This window comes from Gymnoscopelus microlampas, assembly GCF_963454915.1.
Source record: "Gymnoscopelus microlampas genome assembly, chromosome: 15".
Lineage (NCBI taxonomy): Eukaryota > Metazoa > Chordata > Actinopteri > Myctophiformes > Myctophidae > Gymnoscopelus > Gymnoscopelus microlampas.
Window position 1 is genome coordinate 23,143,836 of NC_139952.1, and position 25,226 is coordinate 23,169,061.

At 44.0% G+C, this 25,226-nt stretch overlaps 1 protein-coding gene across 1 annotated transcript in view; it reads right to left on the minus strand.

The window, feature by feature from the left end:
• Nucleotides 1–25,226, minus strand: part of csmd2 (CUB and Sushi multiple domains 2) — a gene marked incomplete at both ends in the record, with an annotated part of 366,782 nt that overhangs the window by 72,785 nt on the left and 268,771 nt on the right. The window contains 10 exons of the mRNA XM_084080385.1: nt 3,805–3,993; nt 8,682–8,891; nt 9,880–9,996; nt 12,418–12,487; nt 15,715–15,833; nt 16,294–16,398; nt 17,152–17,248; nt 20,578–20,702; nt 22,648–22,851; nt 24,268–24,363. Coding sequence (XP_083936511.1) covers nt 3,805–3,993; nt 8,682–8,891; nt 9,880–9,996; nt 12,418–12,487; nt 15,715–15,833; nt 16,294–16,398; nt 17,152–17,248; nt 20,578–20,702; nt 22,648–22,851; nt 24,268–24,363 — 1,332 coding nt within the window. The remainder of the gene's footprint in view (nt 1–3,804; nt 3,994–8,681; nt 8,892–9,879; nt 9,997–12,417; nt 12,488–15,714; nt 15,834–16,293; nt 16,399–17,151; nt 17,249–20,577; nt 20,703–22,647; nt 22,852–24,267; nt 24,364–25,226) is intronic.

The following is a 25,226-nucleotide window of genomic DNA, read 5'->3' on the forward strand; positions in this document are numbered from 1 at the left end:
AGGGCATAAGTTAAAGGTGCAAGTGATTTTCTTTTGTTAAAATAAGTGTTAAATACAGTAGCTCTATATTCTGATAGTAATCATTGCTATAGAGTGCTTGTTCAGTAATAGGGGACTGCACTTCTCTCCAGGTATTTAGTAAACAGAACATGCATTTTCAGTTCGGGATACCCATTTTATCCAATCAGGAGAGAGAACACAATGACAGCCAAAATTGGAACTTGAACACTATACAATTGAAGCTGATAAATAGGTACTCTCTCCTGATTGGATTGAGGAAAAATGCTGCTATTTGTCTCAAAAAGCTTTATACCCTGAATATATAACATGTATATAACGACGCAATGTGACATACTGTAGCTCTGTTTACACAATGCTGTACCCCCTCTAACTGTATATACTTCCCCCATTTTCAACTGTTTTTATTATATTTTGACACTTGCTTTGGCAATGTAAACGTATGTTTTCTCATGCCAATAAAGCTCCTTTGAATTGAGATTGATTGAGCTGAGCGTGGAGAACCGCCCGCCTGCCGTGCCTGCCTGAGCTATCGCGATGCTCAATCCTGTTGATCTGCTTTTGATGAATGCTTGCCTATCTTTTATGAATGTTGCCAAATGTTATGTGTCGTGCCGAGGAACAGACGCCGGGTTTCATGTGGTTAAAATCATCGAGGACGACACAATAAAGTCACAGATTTATTTCCATTGTGGCAGAGAAACCTGGAGGCAGAACAGTCTGACTGGGGCCACATAAATCGCACGGGGCCTGTAAAACAAACATCAATTTGCAGACAGTGAATGGAGGAGTCTGGCATAGGATTCTCTATGGACAGAACACGACAAAGGTTAGAGGGGTGGGGGGTGGTGGCCGATAACATGGAGACAGGCAGCTGAGTGAAAGCAAGGGGACGAGGATCGATCCCAGAGTCTCACACCCGCAAGGGGAAATCTATGCAAGGGCTAGAGCGATACAGAGAGAGAGCAAGAGAGAGAGGGGGGGGGGGGGGGGGCTGAGAGATAGAGGGCACAGTGTACTATACTGTACCGGGCCTAGTGCAGGTGTTAAAACACAGTCAGCTGTCACCTGATGTATTGACCTTGTAGACGCTGAGCCCTAGCCTGATTATCAGACTGAAGCTGCGAGGAGCTCACTCAGAGAGTGGGCGGGGTCTATGGTCAGGAACCAGGCTAGCTGAGCCCTATAGCGACGAAAACACCACTGAAAACATGTGGCTTGAAAAAAGATGGCAGCAGGCATCGTTCAAATAAACTACTCAACAAGTATAACAATGGGGTATGGGCACACAGAAGAAAATAAAGCTTCAGTTAATGGCTTAATTTTTAGATATAGCTTTTGCTTAAATTTGCCAAAAATCATTAAAATGTTACTGAACTTACTGGAATAGGCCTATTTGTGTTCTACAGTTTGTTCATAAATCAATCCAGGCAATTCTTTCAGCTGTACTTGTCAAATCAATGTGCGTTTTAAAATACATTAAACCACAACACTAACATCATTTTGACCTAACATTTTTCAATGATATTTAGCATCATGGATTACCTATCTCGAGCAAGTTTCAAGTGTTAAAAGGTTAGTTTCTTAACATACTGAAATGGATTAGATGGCATCCAATGGCTTCCTCGAAAATCGTACACACGGTGTGCTTTGGGAAAGTGGTCATCAGTAGTGACTCATAGCCAATGGACTAAACATGCCTGCACGGTCCTTTAAAGGAGCTAAGAAATTCCCTAGCTTGGAATCCCCATTGATGATGTCATTGGTAGACAGATTTCTGAACTGTCCACAGCCTACCTCTGAGACACAGAGCGAGTAGACGGAAATAGTGGCATCTTATAATGCACATTAGTGAGGACCAACTATATGGTCTCTGTCGGGCTCATATGTCCAAAACTGTTACTTTTCAGGATTCAAATTCAATTCAGTCGTGTCACGTTTTTAGCTTGTGGATCTGATACTTTTGTGTGACGCTGCACTATGATCAGGTAGGGCACTAATACTACCAAGTCGGCCATACCACCCATGACCAAAATTAGCATTTAAAAAAAAATGTGAGACACCAGAGGGAAAAATTCAAAAAGTTAAAATATGGAGATAAGAGGATTCTGCCCGTCAGCAACGATATGAAGTGCTCCTTTAAGATTGGGGAAAATAGGTGAAACATGATTTCTGCCCTCTCACCCCCACTTCCTCACAAATGACATGTCAGTCTGTCACTGCGACAGTGGAGTGTGTCTACAGGTGTGTTTATCCCGTTAAGGACTCCACTCCCCGCCGCCTCGCCCCCCCGTCTCCGTCACCTACTGTATCACTTCCTCACACCATGCTGCTGCATTAAAGCCAATTCAATTACACTCACAGCCAGTAGCGACGGGCTGCCTTCTCCTGCTCACGTCAGAGAGCCAACAGACATAGCGCGCGCACACAGAGAGAGAGGAGCACGCACCCGCTCTAAACATGCCAAGTAGACACGCACATAGATACCTGTATGTAATATATACTGTACACATGAATCCCCACACGCACACACACACACACACACACAAGGACACATACAGAAGCACAGTAGCACACTTGCCAACGTTCTATGTGGGACTCACTGACTGTTGTCTGAGTGATACGCTACGCTAGCTATCTTTGCAGCCTCAAGGTTCACACTAATGTAGGAAAGGACGCAAGGCTTTAACAGGCCTTAACACACTGAATAGGTGTAAGAGATTGTTATCCATCCACTCTCACTGCTCCGCCCTACCCCCCCCCCCCCTCTCTCTCTCTCTCTTCCAACATCTATCTCCTCGCTCATGCATTCAAAGGCCAGACTCATGGCCATCGCCTCTGGGGCTCTATGTAATTTTACTGTCTTATTGAATAATTGACAGCTGGAGCGTGAGAATCTAGGTCAAGGACAAGGCACGGTGGAGAAAGCACCCATTAGGGTTTTTTCTTAATCTTTTCTTTTCCTATTCACTAGACCCCCCACCACTGCCACCGCCCTCTTCCTCTCCACATCTCCTTGACGCAGTATCGATTCGAAGAGAGCGAAGAGCACTTTGCTTCTGTAATGGAGAATGAGAATTCCGTTTAATCTGAATTATTCATAATGGTTAATCGCTATACACCCATGGCCACCACTCTCAACGTGGTGATGTAACAGGAAGTGATTTTATATAGTGTGTGTGTGTGTGTGTGTGTGTGTGTGTGTGTGTGTGTGTGTGTGTGTGTGTGTGTGTGTGTGTGTGTGTGTGTGTGTGTGTGTGTGTGTGTTTTATCTGTGTTCATTGTTTTAATGTTTCTATTTATGGGAGAAAGCCTTGCGTGTTAAGTTAATATGTTACTGAATGTTTAAAACGTATGCATCATTTGGAGTTAAAAGTCATATAGTGTAACTTGTTCAATTAAACAAAAGTTTTTTTTTATATAATCTTTCACTGTTGTTGCTTTTCTTCTTCTTCCCACAATAACCATTCCACAAAAATGTGTTTTTTGACAACTCATTTGTTTTAGTCGCAATCATCTGCCCCTGACACCGAGGCAAAAATTACACAGGCATCGGAAATGTATTTATTTATCTATTTTAAAGCTATTGCATGCTATGCTATAGCCTAGGACCCTGCAGCATTCGTTCTGGAGCAGTACGTCCGGGAGTTTTATTTCAAACTGAACTCTGGGAATCACAGTTCTAAACACAGAACGCAGCTACCGGAGGTGTCACCAAAAAAAAAAAACTAAAATGGAGGTTACACAGACTTTAAGAAAACTGTGCAACTGTTCACTGTCCAGTACCTTCGCAGCGAGGAAAGGGATGGTCCCAGTTGCGGACGGTGCCGTGCTCGCAGGTGAGAATGGAGCGTCCCATGAGTTGATACCCGGGGAGACATTCAAAGGAGATGGACTGACCAACGTTGTAGCCCGCACCGACAACCACCCCATAACGGAAAGGCTCTGGGTCTGGACACTCCTGAAGCTCATAGGCTGTGGTAGAGAGAGATAGAGAGAGAGAAAAATAAGAATATAAACTAAGTACAAAAACAGTGATAACATTGGCCTTCACAGATAAAACTCCAATTATTTCTTTCATTTATGTTCATGCATAATTGCAAACTTAGCTGCAGTTGACTATTAAATAGCTGAGATCATGGGCTTAGATTAGAATCATGAGCAACAGATCTGCATGCAAAACAGGGGGCACGCAGAGAGAGAGAGAGAGAGAGAGAGAGAGAGAGAGAGAGAGAGAGAGAGAGAGAGAGAGAGAGAGAGAGAAACAGAGAGAGAGAGAGAAACAGAGAGACAGTCAGGGTACGCTTTTAATGACTCTGCCGAACTGCCTCGCTTTTGGAGCCAATTTGTGGCGTGTGCTAACTGTGAAACGTAGCAGCAGCGTAATCAGGGCCACCTTGAGGCATAAGCGAACTAAGCATCCGCTTAGGGCCCTGTGTCCATCAGGGCCCCCCCCTCACCCCCCAAAGTTATCTTACTCAATTTAGATGTAAAGTGGCAAAATAATTAATAAATAAATACATAGGTGACTTGTCTGATTCTGATTCAGCACATTAGTTAGGCACTGGTGAGGTTTACCTGCCCGACTAGTTTTAATATACATGAAAATATCAAACTCAACCTGAGGGGAAAGAAAAAAAAGAAAAAACATCTGGCAGCAAGGTAATTTTCTAAGATCTAACTTTCTAAGTTATCTATCCAAAATGTGTCTCCTTTCTTCTTCATCTAAATGCCTTCCAAATTCTGAAATATGAAACAAGAAAACAGCACAGCGCTGTTGCATATTCAGAAGTGGCATTCGACATTTACAGCACGCCAAAGATTTAGAATTGACTTTCAACTAACAAAAACAACAGCTGCTTACTGTATTAACTGTACACGAGCAACCTGAAAACTAAATATGAAACTTTTTTGTTTTTGTGCATCTGTGTCCATGTTAACATTCTCTAATCTAATTCTTAGATTTCAAGAATTGGAACAAATGGCCAGTAAAGCTTTATGGTCGCACAGAGCGCCTGCTTGACTCTGGTAAGTAGAACACGGTTGTGTTTTGAGATCTGAATGTTATGTTTTGAAAGTTATGTTTAGTCAGTGGGGAGCAAAAGGCTATCTTGAATGAGTTGTTGTGACTGTATCACTACTACCATAGGCTATGTTTATCTGGCAGCTGGTGCTATGGAGAGATGCAATGAAGCATACACATTCAGTATCTTGTATATTAACCTGCTGAATATAAAAGATAAGAAGTACTAAACTGTCAACCTTTGCCACCTTGTACGATTTGCTGGAATTAATGGCAAAAGTTTAATCGAAATGAATAGGGTCTTAATAAGGAATAGCTCTCTCTCTCTCAGTCTCTGTTTCTCTCTCTGTCTGTGCTGGTTGAGAGAAAGCTCGGGGGCAAATCAAATTCTGCTTACGGCCCCAAAAAGGCTTGGGCCGGCCCTGAGCTTAATGCAGTGCACAAGCAAATACATCAATTAGATGTTCCAGTGGCAGGTGTGTGTCGGCAGATAACAAGGTCAGCGTTGAGTTGGATGACTGTCTGAAATAAGAATCGACTGTTTCTATATTCAGTGTGGCTCTGTCAATGCGGCGGTATGCATGTATACAGTACCTAGCTACCGTATACACGTACAAACAGTATTATAGGTAGGCAAGTACTTTACTGCACATACTGTAGTGTATGTATGTATGTATGTATGTATGTATGTATGTATGTATGTATGTATGTATGTATGTATGTATGTATGTATGTATGTATGTGTGTGTGTGTGTGTGTGTGTGTGTGTATGTATGAATGTATGTATGTATGCAGTATATGTATGTACTGTAGGTACTAGGTAGGTACTGTACTGTAGGTAGGGCAGGTAGATAGGTCGGTACAAAATACCTGCTGCCACCTGCTGTTTTTTTTTTATTCTCATCACTATTGGCATGAAATGTGGGCTTCTACACAACACTGTCGTGGAGCAAGAATTAATTTCTCTGGATGTGTGAATACTGCTCAGTCAGACATCAGTAGTGTGATACCAGGGGCTTCCTGCCTCCTCAACTCACATCGCCATGTTCTCTCTTTCTTTGGCAGATCTCTCTCTTTCTCTCTCTCTCTCTCACTCACTCTCATCAGCAGCACTCCTGATCTCTACCCCCACCCACCCGTCCTATCTATTACTGTCTGTTACCATCAAGCTACGGGGGTGTTCTTGGAGAAACTTTTTGTACCAAACACAAATTGTGCCAGGGGCGGGCTTGAGAGTTTGGCACAGTCATCAGAAGCAGAGTGGGTAAATTATTCTCCAGCCCCTATTTCTTTTTTTTCTCCTCCTCCCCAACTGGATACAAAAGCAGAGCAGGCGCTGAGCCTTGAAGGCATGGGATATAAATATGACTTAAGAAATTGATTTCTATGGATCACAGCATCCCTTTGTGCAAGATAAGTCAAGCAAACACTGCAAAAGGGGAGGGGAGGGGGGATTTCCAAATATAATGCTTGATTTATATGCTAATGTACACCTAATTATTATGTGAATGCACGCCGCTACCCTCTGATCCGGCGGCTCGTTTGTTGAATACGAGTAATAATAAATACAAAATAATAATACAAAAAATAAATAAACTGGAGCGGCTTTCTGAGCCTGTTGCATTAGACAAGGGAGGCCCTTCCTCCTCGCAGGCAGCAGGAAAACACCAGTGGAAAACAACCCCTCAGACTGTAGGCATGTGGCGGTGATATCTCCATAGCGACCAACTCTTGTTGTGTGCAAAAGTAAATATAACAATGGCGTTTCCTGCCTCTGCATGTGGATTTGGTTTGCGTGTACATTTTTGATTATTTTACCCGTTTGTATGCTGTGTTTTTTCTTTTCTTCTTAGCTCTCCTGCTCTACCCTACCTCTATCCTCTCGCAAAAAAATACAAATTATGGAGTGCTTTTGAAAAAAATAAAAAAAATCACCAACTTCTGTGCACCTGTAAACCTGTGACGTGACAATAATGATGCTTAAATGCTAGGTAATTCAGTAATGTTATAGGCTTGAAAGTCCATCCTACAGCAAAGTGGCACAATTAAGGTGTAATTAAACTAACAGGCGATTAAAAATGCATTATTCCTCACGACAATGAATTACCAATGGGCTTCCATGAGTCATGATTAATCCCCTTTCAGTCTATCAGTCGTTCCCGGATTGCTGCAGTTCAGGAAAATACCTCTCATTATGGCGCATTCACCATTCATTCACTGTCCCCGCCACCAAATCAAATGTAATCACTCTGCTTACTGAAACGCCACAGCAGCCAGTGAGTGCTTTTCATAATGATCAGACACGCTGTACTGGAAGTACTAAGCAGCAGTGTTGATTCCGTCGACTAAAACTGTGACGAAAAATATTCGTCGACCTTACCTTTTTTCACTGACAAAAACTAAATAAAAACTAAGCTATGATGACTAAAACTAAGACTAAATATATTGCATTTTTACAAAAATTAAAACTAGACTAAAATGTTAGTGAGGGACTAGTGGAGAAGAGATCCAGTAGAACTAAAAGACAAGTTATTTTATATTTGGGTGCACTCGGGTGTTGCGCTCTAAAAATAGCAGATCTACAAGCTCACAACGTGAGCTTGTAAGCTTGTGAGTTGTGAGCTTGTAGATCGGCTATTTTCAGCGTAAGTGTAAAATCAGCCATTACGATGCCATCAAGGCACCGCCTAAATACATTTTAGTCGACAAAATCAACTGTAGATTTAGTCGACTAAATACTAGACAAAAACTAAAACATTTCAGGTAACTAAAATATGACTAAAACTAAATGGAATTTTATTCAAAAAACTAAATCAAATTTTTTTGTCAGCAGAAGGCTCTGGTCAACTTACTGGTCAACTTTTGCTGGTACTGGTGAATCCTTCAGCATATCAAGGCACCATCAATACAAATCTGCGATACATTCTCCTAATTATCTACATGTAGCTGTGTTTTTCCACTTTTTTCATGTTTGAATCGTATTTAAAAAGATGACGCAGTCACACACGCCTTGCCGTGTGAATGTTAATTAGAAACCAACGTTTCCAACGTTTTTAACATCTTCAAAGATGTGCTCAGGACAGCTGCCAACACCAATTTTCATCTCATTTACTTGTCCCATCTGTCTATTGTTATTTTTTTTTCTTCGAATCCATGGCAGTGGTTCCAAAACGGTGTGCTAAGGCGATGTGCCACGAGAGACAAGTCCAGGTGTGCTTTGGGATTTTGTATATCAGTATTTCGCATACATTTCCAAATACAGCGGCAAATTCGGTACCCAAAAAATATATATATCAACCACTTTCCTAAATCCCTATTTTGAGCATGTTATGGGTGAAAATGTCATTATTATTATTACACTATTTTTATTAATACAGGTGTGCCTTGAGATTTTGACTTGCCCATTGCTGTGGGCAAGTCCTTGGGCACAAAAGTTTGAAAACCAATGATCTACAGGATGGTATATCCATTCATAGAAACCCCTAGCCTGGCATTGGCCCGACTGATAACGTGGATTCACTCACAAGTTCCTCCTCCACGGTATGAGGAACTTGTGAGTGAATCCACGTTATCAGTCGGGCCAATGCCAGGCTAAGAAACCCCCCCCCCCCCCCCCCCTTCCCCTTGGCTGGTCTCTTACCCTGGTACTCAAACCTAAAGCCCGGTTTGTTCTGTGAGTGGTCGCTGTGGAAATAGACGGTGGTCTCGTGTGATGTGGTGAGCAGGGAGGAGGGGACGTCTGGTCCGCTGAATCGGCCGATGACAGTGCTGGTTTCCAGGGGTCCGTTGCGTATCTCCAGGAAGTCGTGGTTGGCCTCCGTGGAGAAGTTAAGGAACTGAACATGGGCTCCTGGGAATGACAAAATTACCTACGTGAACCCTACCATCACTATTCTGGGAATATCATGATAGCAAACCTTTGCCGAAAATAGCAGATCTACAAGCTCTCAGCGAAACCCCAAGCAACAAAGTATAGGTTTTAGTGGTTAAATAATAAAATATACATTTCAAGTGATTTATCTGCTACAGCACAACATAGTTTCTCAAAGTGGGGTCCGGGGACCCCCAGGGGTCCTTGAGGGAGTTCCAGGGGGTCCCCAGCTAAACCTGAGAGGACCCTGAGAGTGTACAAATGGAACCAAATTTTAAAAATTAAAAATTAAATTAACGTTGATTTTACAATATAAATTGGGGTCCCAGAGATAGGAATGCCATTAAATGGGGGTCTGTATAGCCTAATGCATGTTAAACTGGGGGTCCTTGAAATTGAAACGGTTGAAAATCACTGCTAGAGTCGTAAATATCTTCTCTTATGGGGGTCCTTGGCATATATCTTCAAATGGGGGTCCACGGGCTAATAAGTGTCAATTTGGGGGTCCTCGACATGAAAACATTTGAGAACCACTGCAATACCATATGGGTCAGTGACTTCAACCATGACATTTTAGGGGCGGCCATAGCTGAGTGGTTAGTGAGCCCGCCTAGGGAGCCAGAGGCCCTGGTTTCCCCAGGTACGATTCCAGGCCAGGCCACCAAATGTGTCGATGAAATTAAATTTGTCCCTGAGCAAGACTCTTAATCCCTAATTGCTCATAGGCCCTCATTGGAAACAAGACCGCAAGGACTTTCATGAACGGACCTGTTAAAGGAATTATCCTTATTTACCTAAACGCACGTCTCAGCTGCGCAGCGGTCATTATCAAAACTAACCCTCCAACGCCGGCCCGTCGTTTGTCCACCTACCACTACAAGTTGTAGCCTACATTAAGGAGGTGGAAAGCGTGCAGAAGTGCCACAGAGCTGCATGTTGTACCGAGGCTCCCATGCATTTCTCTCACCATAACCAACTGGCAGGTAGATCCTCCAGGTGCAGTCGCTGTTGCTAGGGTAGTTGCCAGGGAAACCGGGGCTGAGTATCATCCCTTCCATTTCCTCCCGGATTCCGCCACATTGAGCTAGCACAGGATCAGACAGGGTGTACCATTAACTTACTGCTGGGGTTAACATAATGCTTAAACATAAGCAGATTAAAAGAAAAATAAGGACATTTAATTTTTTTAATGATATCCAACAAGTGATTTCCATTTTATTTTATTTCTTTTTTTAATTAAATCCAGCAGGTAATTTCCTATTTTAATTAAATCCAGCAGGTAATTTCCTATTTTAATTAAATCCAGCAGGTGAATTCCTATTTCTAAGGAACCTTAGCAGGTGATTCCCTTTTTCCTGTGGCAGGAACTGCGACCCAGAGTAATACATCAAGTGTTCTGCATTCAACAGTCTCCCTAACAGTTTTGACAGAGATTATTTTTGTACTTGTTATTTTTCTCTTTCTGTGAATTAATTAATTAAACTCAATTGACCTGACTCCTACGTAGCCTACATTGTTGTTGGTCTCAGTTGCATTGCCATATCTACAGTACATAAATTACACATTATTGTGCACTGTATAAACGTTAAAGATGAGTTCATTAACCTCTTAGAAAGGTGACAACGTTCAAAACACCTCTGACCTAGTTATTGAAAACTCTTCATCTACAGTAGGAGAAAGCAAGAAAAGAAGGAGAAAAAAAAAACCCGGAAGGTATAGTTGTAGTCTCAACTGACAGTTCAGGAGCCGGCATTTCATAAAATAGGTCAGTTTCACCTCTTCTAAAGTATCAAAGGGGTTGGGAGCACTTTGGAAGCAGCCTCATATCTCAGCCCACCACCCTCTCCCCTCTCTGCCTGCTTCCCCTTTCATCTTAAACCTCTGATGGATTTAACTGGTTCCTCAAGTGGAACAGTGGAACAAGACTCAAACAGAGTCATGGACAGGGTTTGATAAAGTGAACGAGAGGGCGGTGGGGGGCGGGCAGGCGGGAAAGATAATAGAACGAGGAAGGATACAAGGAGAGCGAGGAAGATAGAGAGCGCTCCCGAGACAACAAAATTAACCTGACGAGTGGAAGGATACTGCTGAGTCAGGTAAATAAAGACAAGAGAGAATGAGCGTGAGAGAAACAAGTGCACGGTGGAAGAGGAGGTAAATGGGACAAACGGCCTACATAACTCAAAAGGCGGGCAGAGCGGAGCGGCTGTTACCACAGTGTTCCTGTAAGGAATAAAGCGAGGGGGTTAAGTGTTAGCCTGTGCCAGCAGAAAAAACGCCGGGGGTAATCAGGAAACTGCTGATGCCTGTAAACGCGATGAATCTTCAACCCTCCCTACTTTAACCAATCGTGGCCTGAGATGGAACTAATTAGGCAGTAGTAGGTCGTTCCGATAAGTGGAACACGTTTGTCAAGGCGCTCTCACGAGCGCTGAGGCAAGCGAGCGCCGAATAAGCACCAGATGAAGCGAGCCTTGAGCGCTCTGTGCCTCCGAGTTTGGCTTTGGAAGAGCATATATATATAGAGCTAGCAAAGCCACATGAAGCAGTTCACAAGAGCGCAAAGATGTTTATCGGGCAGAAACCTTGTATCATTCTCCATATTTCAACTTTCTATGTTTTATCTTCGTACAAGAGTGTCGCACAAAACATAGTGAAAATAGCCTATCTAAAGGCTCACCACGTGATGCACTGTGAGCTTGAAGATCTTGAACAATGTTGAAACTGAAAGTGTTTAAGTCTGTCTGTGAGTTGTATAAATATTTAACCAATGAAAAGTATTAACACAAACGTGAGACTAAATGATGACTTCATTGAATGCATTTCCTGAAAAGCGCCGATTTTGGACATACAAGGTTTCAACCCATCAGTGCCGAAAATATACTTAAAAAGCTAGCAAAGCCACATGAAACGCAAGAGCGCAAGATGTTTCGCACACGGATGAATATACCACGCACACCTCTCTTCGCCTGCCTCCCAGCGACGCGTAGCATCTGCCGCACTGTTTATCTATCCATCATCTGATGAGTAGTGAAGGAGTGAAGAGGAGGAACGTGCGGAAACATATTAACCCACCACTTTTCGGGGGAGGGGGGGGGTAAAAATGTATCGCCGTATGTGGAAAATCAATTGCTGCCGCTATTCAAAAGGCAAGCGGTGTGGGTGGGTTGGCAAGCGGCGCGGCGTGCCCACAGGGACCTTGGCCTGAGACGCTTGTATAATGTGTGGAATAATCAGCTGTCACCGCTACAGGCCTGTTACCTTGGGCGTGGGTGGCAGGCAAGATCCCGACGAAGAGAAGAGAGAAACGCGACGGAGGAGAGAGCGGAGAGGTAGGGAGGGAGAGGATGAAGAGAGGGAGGGGGAGGGAGATAAGGAGGGACGGGTAGGGCAGAAGGAAAAGGAAAAATAGGGAGGAGGAAATGGAAATAAAGAAGAGCGAGAGGGAGAGAGAGAGAGAAAGAAAGAAAAAACGTTGATAGAAAAGAGGTAGGGATTTCTTTACCTATGCAGAGAGGAGGTGGATAGTTCCATCGGCGTACGGTTCCCGGCATACAGGATATGTGAGAGTTCCCCTGCAAGGCATGTGCGCACGCATGCACGCACACGCACACGCACACACACACACACACACACACACACACACACACACAGAACAAGAAGACAAATGCACAAAAAGAGAACAGGAAATCAGTTAATTTGCTCCCTTCCTTGTCACTCATCTGTCGCCTCTTTGAAGCTCCCCATCCTTTCCCCCTCTCCCCCCCCTCTCTCTGCCCCCTTCTCTCTCTCTCTCTCTCTCTCTCTACCACACTCTGTTGCTGAGCCAAACACAGTAAAATCCTAAGTCTCAATTTCACTCCATTTGTACACGCTCACAGTTCAATTAACACCGAGGATTGTTACAGTGCATGTGAAGTGAGAACAATGCAGCAGAGGCATCACAACAATATCAAATGATCACACACACAGAGAGAGGGGGCGAATGTCATCTCTGATGCAGATTGATCATTGTGCTACTAGCAAAAAAGAAACCCTCTCAGATGGGTTTCCAGCCTAATACAACTCACAGATAATAACAAAAAGAGAGATCTCAGATGTTGGGACATTTTTTCCCAATTTAGTTGTTATGCCAATTCTGAATGTTCCCCCCACATGAACCCAACAGTTGGTCATGTTCGAGGGTATAGACAGTCTCCTCTGCTACAAATGGAGTCGTCATTTTTTTCTGGGCATGCCATAAGCAGGCGATCATTCGGTGAAAACATTGGACAGTCCGAGAAAATAGCTGATCTACATGCTCAAAACACAGTGCCTCGAGTTGCGAAGCGCTGTGAGCTTGTGGATCAGCTATTTTCTGCGAAGAGATGTGGCGTAGAGGGAAGAAAAGATTCATATTACTGTATATGATTTTTAGGCTTTGTGGAACGGAAGGTGTGCAATATGATGAATGGAACATACACAAGTCAAACGAAGTCAGTTAAAGCAGATGCATACAATATTTTAACTGATGAACAAGTCTAAAGTACTAACTACTAATTAGCATAGTTGTAAGTAACATGGCACACAAGAATTCCAACACGGAATAAACAAGGAGGTGCTAGATTCAGTGTCTTGTGTTGATTAAAGTACACTTTCAATAAATAATGACGAAGTCCAAAGATGAATCTTGTATGCTGAGATAATGTAATCACAGCAAGGTACTGATTTGTATCTTTATATGATATATGGAGCTAGACCTACACAAGCCAGAGGTTGTGTCTACTCTACATGGACCGCATAACCACTTAAACCCAGCATCCGTATTCTGGGGAAGACGTTAGCATAAAAAGCAGATACATTTGGATATTTTCAGCGAAGATATTTAATGTAGAGCGAAAACAGAAAATACACTAGTATAAATCCCTGAGGGACTCCGGTCAAACCGTATAGGGTTGAAGTGATGAATGTGTCTCGCCCATGGGTCCCCTTTTACAATTGACACACCTGTCTTTGATTTGCTACTGTGCTGAGGAAGGCTCTACCGAAACGCCTTCTCATGCTGCCTGTACCTGTTCAAATAAAAGGTACCCAAAGGACCTTTAAAGTGAGTGCTAGTTAAATGAACTCTTCTGGACCGTGCACCTGGTAAAGCAACTACGTGTTGAAACTTGAGTCATGCTTGACGTTGGGAGTACAAGCCAAGTACATTTGCCCATAATTGTATTTGCAATTCATGCTAGCTATTAGGGGCAGTAGGCAACTATTGAGCAGCGGCGACGGGGAGTGGTTGGGGATCGGCGTCATACTCAAGGACACTTTGACACTAAGCCTGGAGGAGCTGGGTCTCTAACCGGGAACGTTCTCTTCCCCAGACAGCCGCTCTACCTCCCTAGCCACTGCTGCCAGGGTAAAATATAATTGTACTTATTATTTACTAGTGCTTTACCCGGTCCTACGATACTGACGTCAGTACCCGTTGTCAGAGTACTTAGTGCAGTACGTGTCATTCACGGGCGACGGCTGTCATTTTCCTTAGTTGACTTTGTAGATAATTGTGCCGCACGCGCCAGTTCCAGAGAACCGCTGATCCGACTGACATCACACACGCATTCCCTTGGGGCATCAGCGATACGCACTCCATGTGAGGGCAATTGGTTGGACGGTTCTTGAGATGCACGAAGGAAACACGTACACACTCACTCACTCTTTGTGGAATTTATAGATAGATTGAGCTTGCTTACTTGTGTCTCATTAGTACATTCTCAAACTTTCTTTTCAATACAGTGAATGAAATAATAATAATAATAATGTTTATTGTCCCCAAGGGGAAAATTGTCTTCACAAGGTCTGTTCACAACAAAAACAACATAACAACATGACAACAAAAACAACATATCACAAGACAAAGACATGAGGTCTAAGAATGTAACATCAAAGGAACCATAACGGTGGCATGTTTAGCCCATTGTCTATAATAGACATTACTGCCAAGCATCTTCCAAAAACATACTTTCATTTGTTTGAATTTTAAGTATGATATGAAAGTCAACTTCGTGAGATTTTTGTTGTCAAAGTTATGTTATATAATATATATCAGTGCATTTTAAAGCACTTCAAAGTGCAGATTGATTTGAAATGTCTAGCCAAAAAGTGTCCCTGAAGTAAAGATTGATTTATAAATTAAATTAAAAGATCCATGATTTATTAACTGTGCAATGATGTTCAGTCAACATTGACTCATTTATTCAGGTACCTTTGATAGCATTTTAATGACTTTGGAGAAAATGCAAACAAGCACAAAATCAAAAAAATAAATCCATTAATAGGCAAATGGCCTCTGTATAATATAGGGCCAAAGCTATGAATAGACAATGACATATATTGATGCCGGTATGGTCCTTTAATTGTTTGGCTTACTTCCTATCCTAAATAATTACAATGTAATTCATCTACGGGTAAGAAAAACACGATGATAATTCTAATGCTCAACCATGCGTTCAAGTGAGGATATAGTACATTTATTCGTCTGGGGGTTTGACGATTCTTTCACACTGGGTTTGAAGCTTCAATCGAAAAGTTCTGTAGACTTTTAACTGCAGCAAAAAGTAGGTCCCTGAAAACTTTTAGATTTGACTACAAGGAGGTTTTTGCTCAATTGTGTGTCTATGTGCATGGTGTGTGCCTGCGTGCCTGCGTGTGTGAGAATGGGTGCATGCAGGCTATAGACGTACAGTAGTGCCTAACCCTGCCCTAGAGGTTGGAGTTAAGGGACTTGGTAATAGCTGTTAACCACAGTGTGGAGCAAGGTCATCGGTCTCACCTGTAGCGTGTATCCAGGCTCACACTGGAATGAAACCACATTGTTCATTTGGAGACGCTCTCCCACCTTGATGCCGTTCATAGGAACCACTGGCTCTGGACAGTTAGTTAGTGACACCGCTGACAAAGTGAAAGAAAAAGAGAAGTGAAAAGAATGTGCGTTAATGTCATCGAGGCATATATGTGGCAGGTACTGCATGTGACGAACTATACGTGTTAGTGTGTGTGTGTGTGTGTGTGTGTGTGTGTGTGTGTGTGTGTGTGTGTGTGTGTGTGTGTGTGTGTGTGTGTGTGTGTGTGTGCGTGCGTGTGTGTGTGTGTCTATCTATACATCTATCATTGAATCTCAACAATTGTGTTGTGGCTAGTTGCTTAGTAGTAGGAGAGTGCCGCACAAAAGAAAGCACTAATGCATTGCCGCTGTCAGTCACCTCTCTGTGCAATGGGACCATTAATGTTGAATACAGTCATGCTTGAACTTGCTCTTGTACAGAAACCTTTCAAATGACAAAGTGAGGCCATTTCAAATCAGACGTGAGGTTGAATTATATGATGTTAGGGCGAAGCACTTCACTCTTACTTTTGTACTCCAGTCTGAATCCAGCGGCAGATACACTGATGTCAGAGAAGAAATGGAGGTAGAGCTCGTTGGACGTGCTGTTGAGGAGAGCTGGGACTGTCGTGCCTGGTAAAGAAGAGTAATAGGGGTTTTAGTACTGAGCACTCTTACAGCAATATAATATATGCAGAAAATAATTCTCTAAATGGAGGAGAAAATGCACACTGACGGCCGACGCACCGAAACACATTTTGTGTGAGCGTTCCTCTGTGTGTGTGTGTGTTCTCAGAAGTGATCACATGGTTTTAAATCTCTCATTGGTTGTTGAAGGTCCATAACACAGATGTGTATACTCTCTCACCACTTTGCATTGGGGTAAAACTAACATTTGAAGTTTGGTCCAGTCAGAGACAAAATGAGAATGCTATGTTAGTTAGTGTCCTTGCTATTAGAGAACCGCAAATTCTATAAACAAACGCTCAACACGCAGAAATGCAAATGAGTATTTGCCGGAAGCGGGGAGGACAACAAGCACAGAATGCAGTTCACTGTGACCTGCCCTTTACGTATACCTGAAGCTCCACTTAGCATCGTTACAAAGCCAGACATCCGTACCAAACGTCCTCCCCGTTTAGTTAACAGCAATGTTTTGCAATTCTGTAGAAGCACTTTGACGTCAGTGGTGGAGGTGGAAAAAGTTTAAACTTCAACACGCACACGCCCCCGCCGCCTGTGTGCACGCACACACATACACACACACACACACACACACACACACACACACACACACACACACACACACACACACACACACACACACACACACACACACACACACACACACACACACACACACACACACTCACACCCCAGAGGTACCTGAGAAGCTGCCCAGCATGGTGTCGCTATTGTCCCCTCCATCAAACACCTCCAGGGAGTCCCAGTTCTGCTCCGTTACAAAGCTTATCACCTGGATCTGGGATGATGAGACGGGAGGGGGCGGAGGACGAGGATACGCACAGAGGGGAGGATGGAGAACAAAACACAGATGAAGGAGAAAGTAGAGAGGAAAAGAACAGAGTTAGAAAAAAAAGTATCAGAGGAATATCGTACTGGAGGGAAATGGGAGTTATACACAGTTTGGAGTCAGCGATGCGCTCACCCTTCACCAATTGTCTGCTACTGTATATCACCTTTTATTATATCAGCGTAATGTTATTTCAGCTATTATTTATCTCCATCTCCACAAAAGCTTCGGTCTAACTATTAATCTGTCTGTTTTTCTACTTATGTTCTGCTAAACGGAGATATAACGAGACAAGCACACAAGACAGTGGATGTTAAAGTGAGAGAATGCGGAATGTAAGGCATCATTCCACCATGTTTCACTCTTTCTATCTATCTCTTGTACATCTCTCTCTCTCTGTACTGTCTTCCTTTTTAAAACACTTGCTTGGGTGTCTGGCTTTGAAAATCTGAGATTTAGGATACAGAAACCCCCTGACGTGCTGGGAGGACCTCACCAACAGAAACAGCAGACAACAACAGAGTCCACAAATGCTTGTTTTGAACACTGTAGGTAGAGAAACATGCCGTTCTTCATCTAGAATTCCTCGAACTTTGTTAAACCGCAAACTCCTCCGGTTTCTTTTCGGCCCGCAATCTTCTCTCGCCCTCAACTTACCCATCTGTCCACAACCACCCTCTCTCTCTCTCTCCCATCCTCCTGTTCCATTCCTCCACTCTCGCCTCCAACTTTGATGGTTATAGATCGGATACGAGCCAATTAAAAGGGTGGAGGGGGCCCGGCGAGTCCCGGGGAGATGAGGCAGATCACAGATTGATCTTTCATTAGGGAGCCCGCCGCAAAATGTGCCGGCAAGGCACCTCGCTCTTTTAACTTCTCTCCTGGATCGTGACACTCCAATCTAATGTGTCTGACTGTGCTAGCTGGTGGAGGGCAGGGAGGGAGGACAGTAGCAGGGAAACGGACAGACTGAGAGAGAGAGAGAGAGAGAGAGAGAGAGAGAGAGAGAGAGAGAGAGAGAGAGAGACTAATGAAGAGGAGGAATAGGAGGAGAGCTGGACTGCAGGTAGACGCTGAGCCAATGTGACAAGGTCTCTCCGGTTATCATTTCGCTGTTTGCGTGCACAGGTGGCAGAGAGACCATTGGTGCAGTGTGTGTTTGTGTGTGTGTGTTTGGCTGACAAACACGCGCTAACACACCATACATCACGGCCGAGCTGAACCTTGCCAGGAGTGTATGGATGTGAGTGTCAGTGTCAGTGAGTTGTGGTGTTTACTTTTCCCTGTGATTGCGTGTGTGTTTGTGTGTGTGTAACTGAGTATGTGAACACACGCACGCACGCACGCACACACACACACACACACACACACACACACACACACACACACACACACACACACACACACACACACACACACACACACACACACACACACACACACACACACACACACACACACACACACACACACACACACACACACACACACACACACACACTTATACTATGCTCTACCCTTCTCTCCTTCTTGCTCTGATTCCTTTCTACCCGGGACTGCGTTTCGGTGTGTAGCGTAGCGTGCCGATCAGGCCTGTGGGTCCCAAACCTGCCGTGTTTGACCTGCAAGGACAGTCAGCTGAGGTGGAGAGCTAATAGCTGAGGGACACCACTCAGGTCATTAGCCACAGTGGCTAAAGACTAAACCTACTGACTTTCCATCAGGCGGATCCGTGGGGACCTTGCCCCGGGGCCCACGGCGGAGCTCGTGTGTACATACATCAAAGAACACCAAATATGCATAATAATTCATTCTCTGCACTGGGAAGAGACCAAAAGTAACGCTATATTTGTACACCGTCGTACAATGGTCTCGCGTGGGGGGAAAATAGCCGATCTACAAGCTCCCAACGTGTCACGATGCAACACGTTGTGAGCTTGTGGAGTGGCTATTTCCCCCCCCCCCCCCCCGCGTGACACTAGCGCACAACAGCGTCTGAATCAGGCTTAAGGTATTCGAAGAGCCAATTATATGGATCTTTTCTGCGAGTCTGGGTAATACGAGTTGTAATTCTATAAACCCGCCTTAAATCAAATCTTGACTTTTAATGAGCCTCGTCCGCCGAGACAAAAGCTGGGCAGCCTGTCAAGGGCAAAGTACACTTATTTAAAATCAGTCCAATTTCTTTACTTCTTCTTCCCGCGTCGCCCATAACGACCCCACGCTGTCCTGTACATGAGGGAACTGTAAATATGTTATCCCAGGTTGTAGCTATAGCGCCACTGATACCGTATGGCATGCTAGTGCTACTGTAAGCCGCCAGCTTATCACCAGACAAGAGCTTGTAGGTCAGGACCGTGAAGGGCTGCGGCTGGGGAGTCACAATTGCAGCTACATACAATTGGTCAATTCCCCCCTCACAGTCTGAGAAGGGCTTTACCGGAGACTAAAGGGGCTTCTTAACCCTTTAAGACCTGAAGCCGATTCTACAAATGTCTTTCTAAATCCCAACAGTATTCTGAAAAACTTATGTTTCTATGTCAGTGGTGCTCAAACTTTTTCATGTCAAGGACCACCAAGATATGTATTTGGTCGCCGACTCCCATCTCAAAATATCTTGTTCGAGGGACCCCCAGAGGCAAAGATTTTAGTTACAAATGTTCACTTTAAGAAATATATATTCAAAGATTTGCACACATTTTCACTAAAATAGCAGTTAATTTTCTAAAATAGCAGATCTACAAGCTCGTAGCGCGGCACTCGGTGCCGGGCTATGAGCTTGTATATCTGCTATTTTTGAATAGCCAAAGAAATAAAAAAAATGACACAGATGCATTCCCGGTCTCAATGGGTTAAGGGAGGGTCTCACAATGATGTATTGGTCTACAAGGACCCCAAGGTGAAATGGAGAGTCTGGTCTTGGCATTCGATTGGTGGTTAAAAGGAAGGAGGACTGCATGAACACAGTTGTAGTTGTTGGCCTCATATTGTAGCCACCTTTTGATTTTCGATCACATTCTTTCATAATGATCAGATAGTGCTTTTGGGGAAAACATATAATCACTCATTTAAGACCAGATCAGTTTGTAAACAAATGTATAGGGCAGTATTTCCGGGTAGAATGTCTATCTGTATCTGTGTCTTTCAAAGAAAGACACAGATGCGTTGCCGGTCTTAAAGGGTTAATAAGTAACCTTCTGTCATTGCTTATCCAACATGATGGACTTATATAGACAACATACTGTACTAGATTCTGGTATTAACTCAAAGAGTCCAACCTGGATTCCGGATCCTTCAGGAACAGTGATCTTCCAGACACAGTTGAGGCTGTTGAGGTACGGCTCGGGAAACCCAGGCGACAAGATGGTTCCCGTCCGCTGGGTGAGATTCCCTCCGCATGGCACTGCAGAGGAGGAGGACAGGAAGGCTCAGGTCAGTGGATTTATGAAAGATCATACATGAGGCACACGGGCACATGTCAAGTGATTGATTGAATACTTTATTAACAGTTTGCAAAAAAGGTACAGTGGTACAGATTCATAAAAAAAGGATGCTAAAAGGATGACCCCCAAAAAAGCCCAGGGCTTATTTCCATTTCGGTCCTGTGTATTCAATTCATCGAGACATTTAAAGACAAACGATAATACAAATACAATAATATGCAAAACGTCATATAGATGAATAATAATACAAAAGAAAATTATGTAAAGTAAACAGTTGGTGGGTGGGGGTCATTTCCGGTGATAAGCTTAGACTTTTTACAGAGGGCTGAAGGTGCTCTTTTCATGAGTCATGAGTGCCATTTCAGCAAATTATAGAGGGGTGCAAAGTGGGACTGGACCATTTATTGTTTAGCTTTTTCCCTTTTTTCTTCTGTCTTTATTTGTGAATATAAAACCAGGCATGCAGGCTGGAAAGGAGAGAAAGAAAACAATGGTTCATCATTAACATATTTGTCATCACTAGACAGTGCTGGCCTAGTCAATAGAGGAGACAGAACAGTTGAGTAATTAAAGACAATCACTATGATAAGCAGCCAATGTGTGGGATGTGGTTATATACTGAATGTGCGTTTGTTTTCACGTGAAAGAAGTTGAAGTGTGGGAGGTGGCTACATACTGCATGTGAGTCTGCTGTTGTGTCGCTCTCCATGGTGCTGAATGCGTGGGCTATGGTTATTTGTTGAATGTGTCGCTCTCCACGGTGCTGAATAGCAGCAAGCTGACAGATGAATGTAAGTCTATTGCATAGGTCAATAAAGTAGCATGCATGTCAAAAGAGAACTTTTTATTTATAATTCTACCACCACTTAATACAAACAATCCTAAAGTGGGAATAAACATCTTTCAAAAGGCAGAGCAGCTGTAGCAGAGGACGTTACATCCTTGACCTGAATGTCACACCCCCTGGTAGTTTCATCACACAGGTGTGCTGATATGTTCCAAATGTTGAATTCCTTGAAGTAAATTAGAGGCTATATTTGTGTGAGGATACTTTTGAGCCATTTATTTCTGTGATACAATATTTGGTCTACCGAGAGACTGCATCACCCAATTTACGCCTATACTCAGAGAATGTAAAAATGGACTCTCATGGGTGAGTTATACTAACACTCCAGATTTTATTGTTTACTTAGAGAGAAGACTAATAACGTGCAGTGCATACTCGTGCACACACAAACTGGCACTAACAAGTGGGCACAAAGCCATCCACGCACCGACACAGAACCACCCACCCTGCAGCTCAGCTGCCAAACAGTGGACACGTATATGTGTGTGTGTGCCACACACATACGCAGGCATGCACTTACGCAGGCACGCACACGTGTGCACACACGCACAGACAGCGTGAGACGGTGCTTACAATCTTAAAACCATGTCTCCCCTTCTTGTTCTGCTGGATGCACATCTGGTGACAGCACTGGAGCATCTAGGTGAGCATCTGCTCAACTGTATGGTGTGCGTGCGTGTGTGTGTGTGTGTGTGTGTGTGTGTGTGTGTGTGTGTGTGTGTGTGTGTGTGTGTGTGTGTGTGTGTGTGTGTGTGTGTGTGTGTGTGTGTGTGTGTGTGTGCGTTCATGTGTGTGTGCATAACCCCCGATAGTGTGTGTGCCACCTGTGCGTCGCATGGTTGAGTTTCGCTGTACCGCTGCAGGCAATGTCTGGCAGCCTACATCTGTCTAGTTAGACACTCCACACATTGGGAACGTGACAAAGACAAATGGAAAATGACACACGGAAATATATAGAAACACGCAGATAGGACAAACGCTTCATACGAATGTGTGTGTGAGTGTGTGTGTGTGTGTGTGTGTGTGTGTGTGTGTGCCCTGTCCTCCAAACGTCCTACCTATACAGCTGGGGATGGTGCTGTTCCACTGTGCCAGGGCGTTGGGTACAGTCAGACACTCGATGGCGCCGGAGCCCTCCAGCACGTAGCCCGGGCTGCACTCGAAGCGGATCACGGCGCCCACGGCAAAGTTGTTGCCCATGCGGCGTCCGTTGCGGGGCTCGGGGACAGAGCTGCACTGCGTGGCGCTGGTCCTTGGCACGGCTAAGCGGGGGAGAACGCAAGAGGAAAGGGAGGGAGGGAGACGGAGAAAAAAAAAGAATGGGCGGTTAGAGTACAAAAGAGGACAACGTGCAACCTTCAGCGCTAACTTTAGATGATCAATAAATTGACTTTTAAGAAGAAAAAAAAAACAGTGTTGTCACGATTGCTGTTTGCTCGCAATGTATCTAAAGAGGATATTCAGCTCTTTGTAATGGTTTTGAGTTGCTGTTTTTGTGTTTAAGAAAAAGGATAAACGTAAATTATTCATTAAACTTTCTGAATAGCTGCATTGGCCTTTAGATATCTATAGCGAATGTGATTTCTGGTGCATTGTTCAGGGAGCATGAAAACAAAATAAAAACAACGGGAGAAGGGGAGCAGAACGAATCAACAGGGAACTTGTGTTACAACTTTTGAACAACTTCTGCTTACAGTACACTGTAAAATCAATAACAGCAATTTAATTCTGTAATCGTATAAAATGTGGTTCCATTTTGTTCCATTAATGGTCCATTAAGGACCTGGAAGGGTCCAAATCCTGAACGCAGAGTGTACAAATGGAACCAACCATGCTGTTCCATTTAGTTCCATTTGTGAAATTAACACTCAGGATTTTAGGATTTCACGATACCCAGAATGTGGACACACACACACACACACACACACACACACACACACACACACACACACACACACACACACACACACACACACACACACACACACACACACACACACACACACACACACACACACACACACATTCTGCTACATGCACATCTGGTGACAGCACTGGAGCACACAGTTGAGCATCTGCTGCAACTGTATGCTGTGTGTGTGTGTGTGTGTGTGTGTGTGTGTGTGTGTGTGTGTGTGTGTGTGCGTAACCCCTCACTAGTGTGTTTGCCACCTGTGTTTCGCATGGTTGAATTTCAGTGTACCGCTGCAGGCACTGTCTGGCAGCCTATATCTGTCTGGGAGTGGCTAGTACACCCACATACAGTATGCATGCGTGCACACACACACACAAGCACGCACGCACGCACGCACGCACGCACGCACGCACGCACGCACGCACGCACGCACGCACGCACGCACGCACGCACACACACACACACACACACACACACACACACACACACACACACACACACACACACACACACACACACACACACACACACACACACACACACACACACACACACACACAGTAGCTGAGGGTAAAGAATTTTACAGAGGAATTTGAGATGATGAGAGGGAGAACTCAAAAGTAACAAAGCAGAAGTCTGTGTGTGTGTGTGTGTGTGTGTGTGTGTGTGTGTGTGTGTGTGTGTGTGTGTGTGTGTGTGTGTGTGTGTGTGTGTGTGTACGCCTGCCTGTGTGTGTCTCTGTGTCTATGCGTGCGTGTCTCACCCTGATAAACCAGATGAAATCCTTTGGAGCTGGCTTGACCTTTGGAGGTGAAGCGAATCAGGACCTGGTTGGTGGTTGCCAGAGGCAATGACTCACCTATAAAGGGGAAATAAAAGTTACATCAGAGTTTGTAATTATAATTGATTTCTTTGAAGCAACATGTTGCCTTGGTAGATAACAAGGCCAACGGCTATGTACTGACCACTTTCTGACACACAGTGTTCATCTGGGAGTCCATTTGCTGCCTTCAAGTTGGCTTTTTTGTTATTAGTTTTCATTTAATTAAATGGTATTTTGGCATGCATCCCAGAACACTCCACTGTCCCTTTTCAAGTTCCATTCGGAATGTTTCTATTTGGATTGTTGATTTCCTTTCAGACAGACACCATCCCTATGGGGCAGCCGTAGCCGAGTGGGTAGAGAGGTCATCTAGGAATCGGAAGGTTGCTGGTTCGACCAAGAGGTTTTCATGGACCGTACGGGTTTGGGTTCATGTTTTATTATGGTCAATCAGGACTGGCTCCACCTTGGGTCCCAGATCTATGTGTATTACCCGAGTGGATACGAGAAGACCAGTACTTAGCGCTGACCAGGAGAGAAAACCATGAGGATTGATGCCTGACGATTATGCTGACCTAGAATCAGTTTAAAATAAGGCGGGGGAAAGGATTAGCTACGCATGGGTGCAAAGCTGCCAAATGGCCAAGTTCAGGGACTTGGGAGAGCATACCTCCATGGGAACAAAAGTGTGTGCACAGTGCACAATCATGGATTCCTTATTCATGGAGGGGATTTAATTTAATTGTCTCTTATTGTATGCTGCTGTGTAGCTGCTAGATTCCATTATGGACTAGCCTCTAACTGGCATCTATTGGACAGCAATTGTAATTATTAGGTTTCGGGTCCATATAGTATCCAACAGTCAGGGTCAGTTCTGTAATCTCTGTAAAAATCGGATC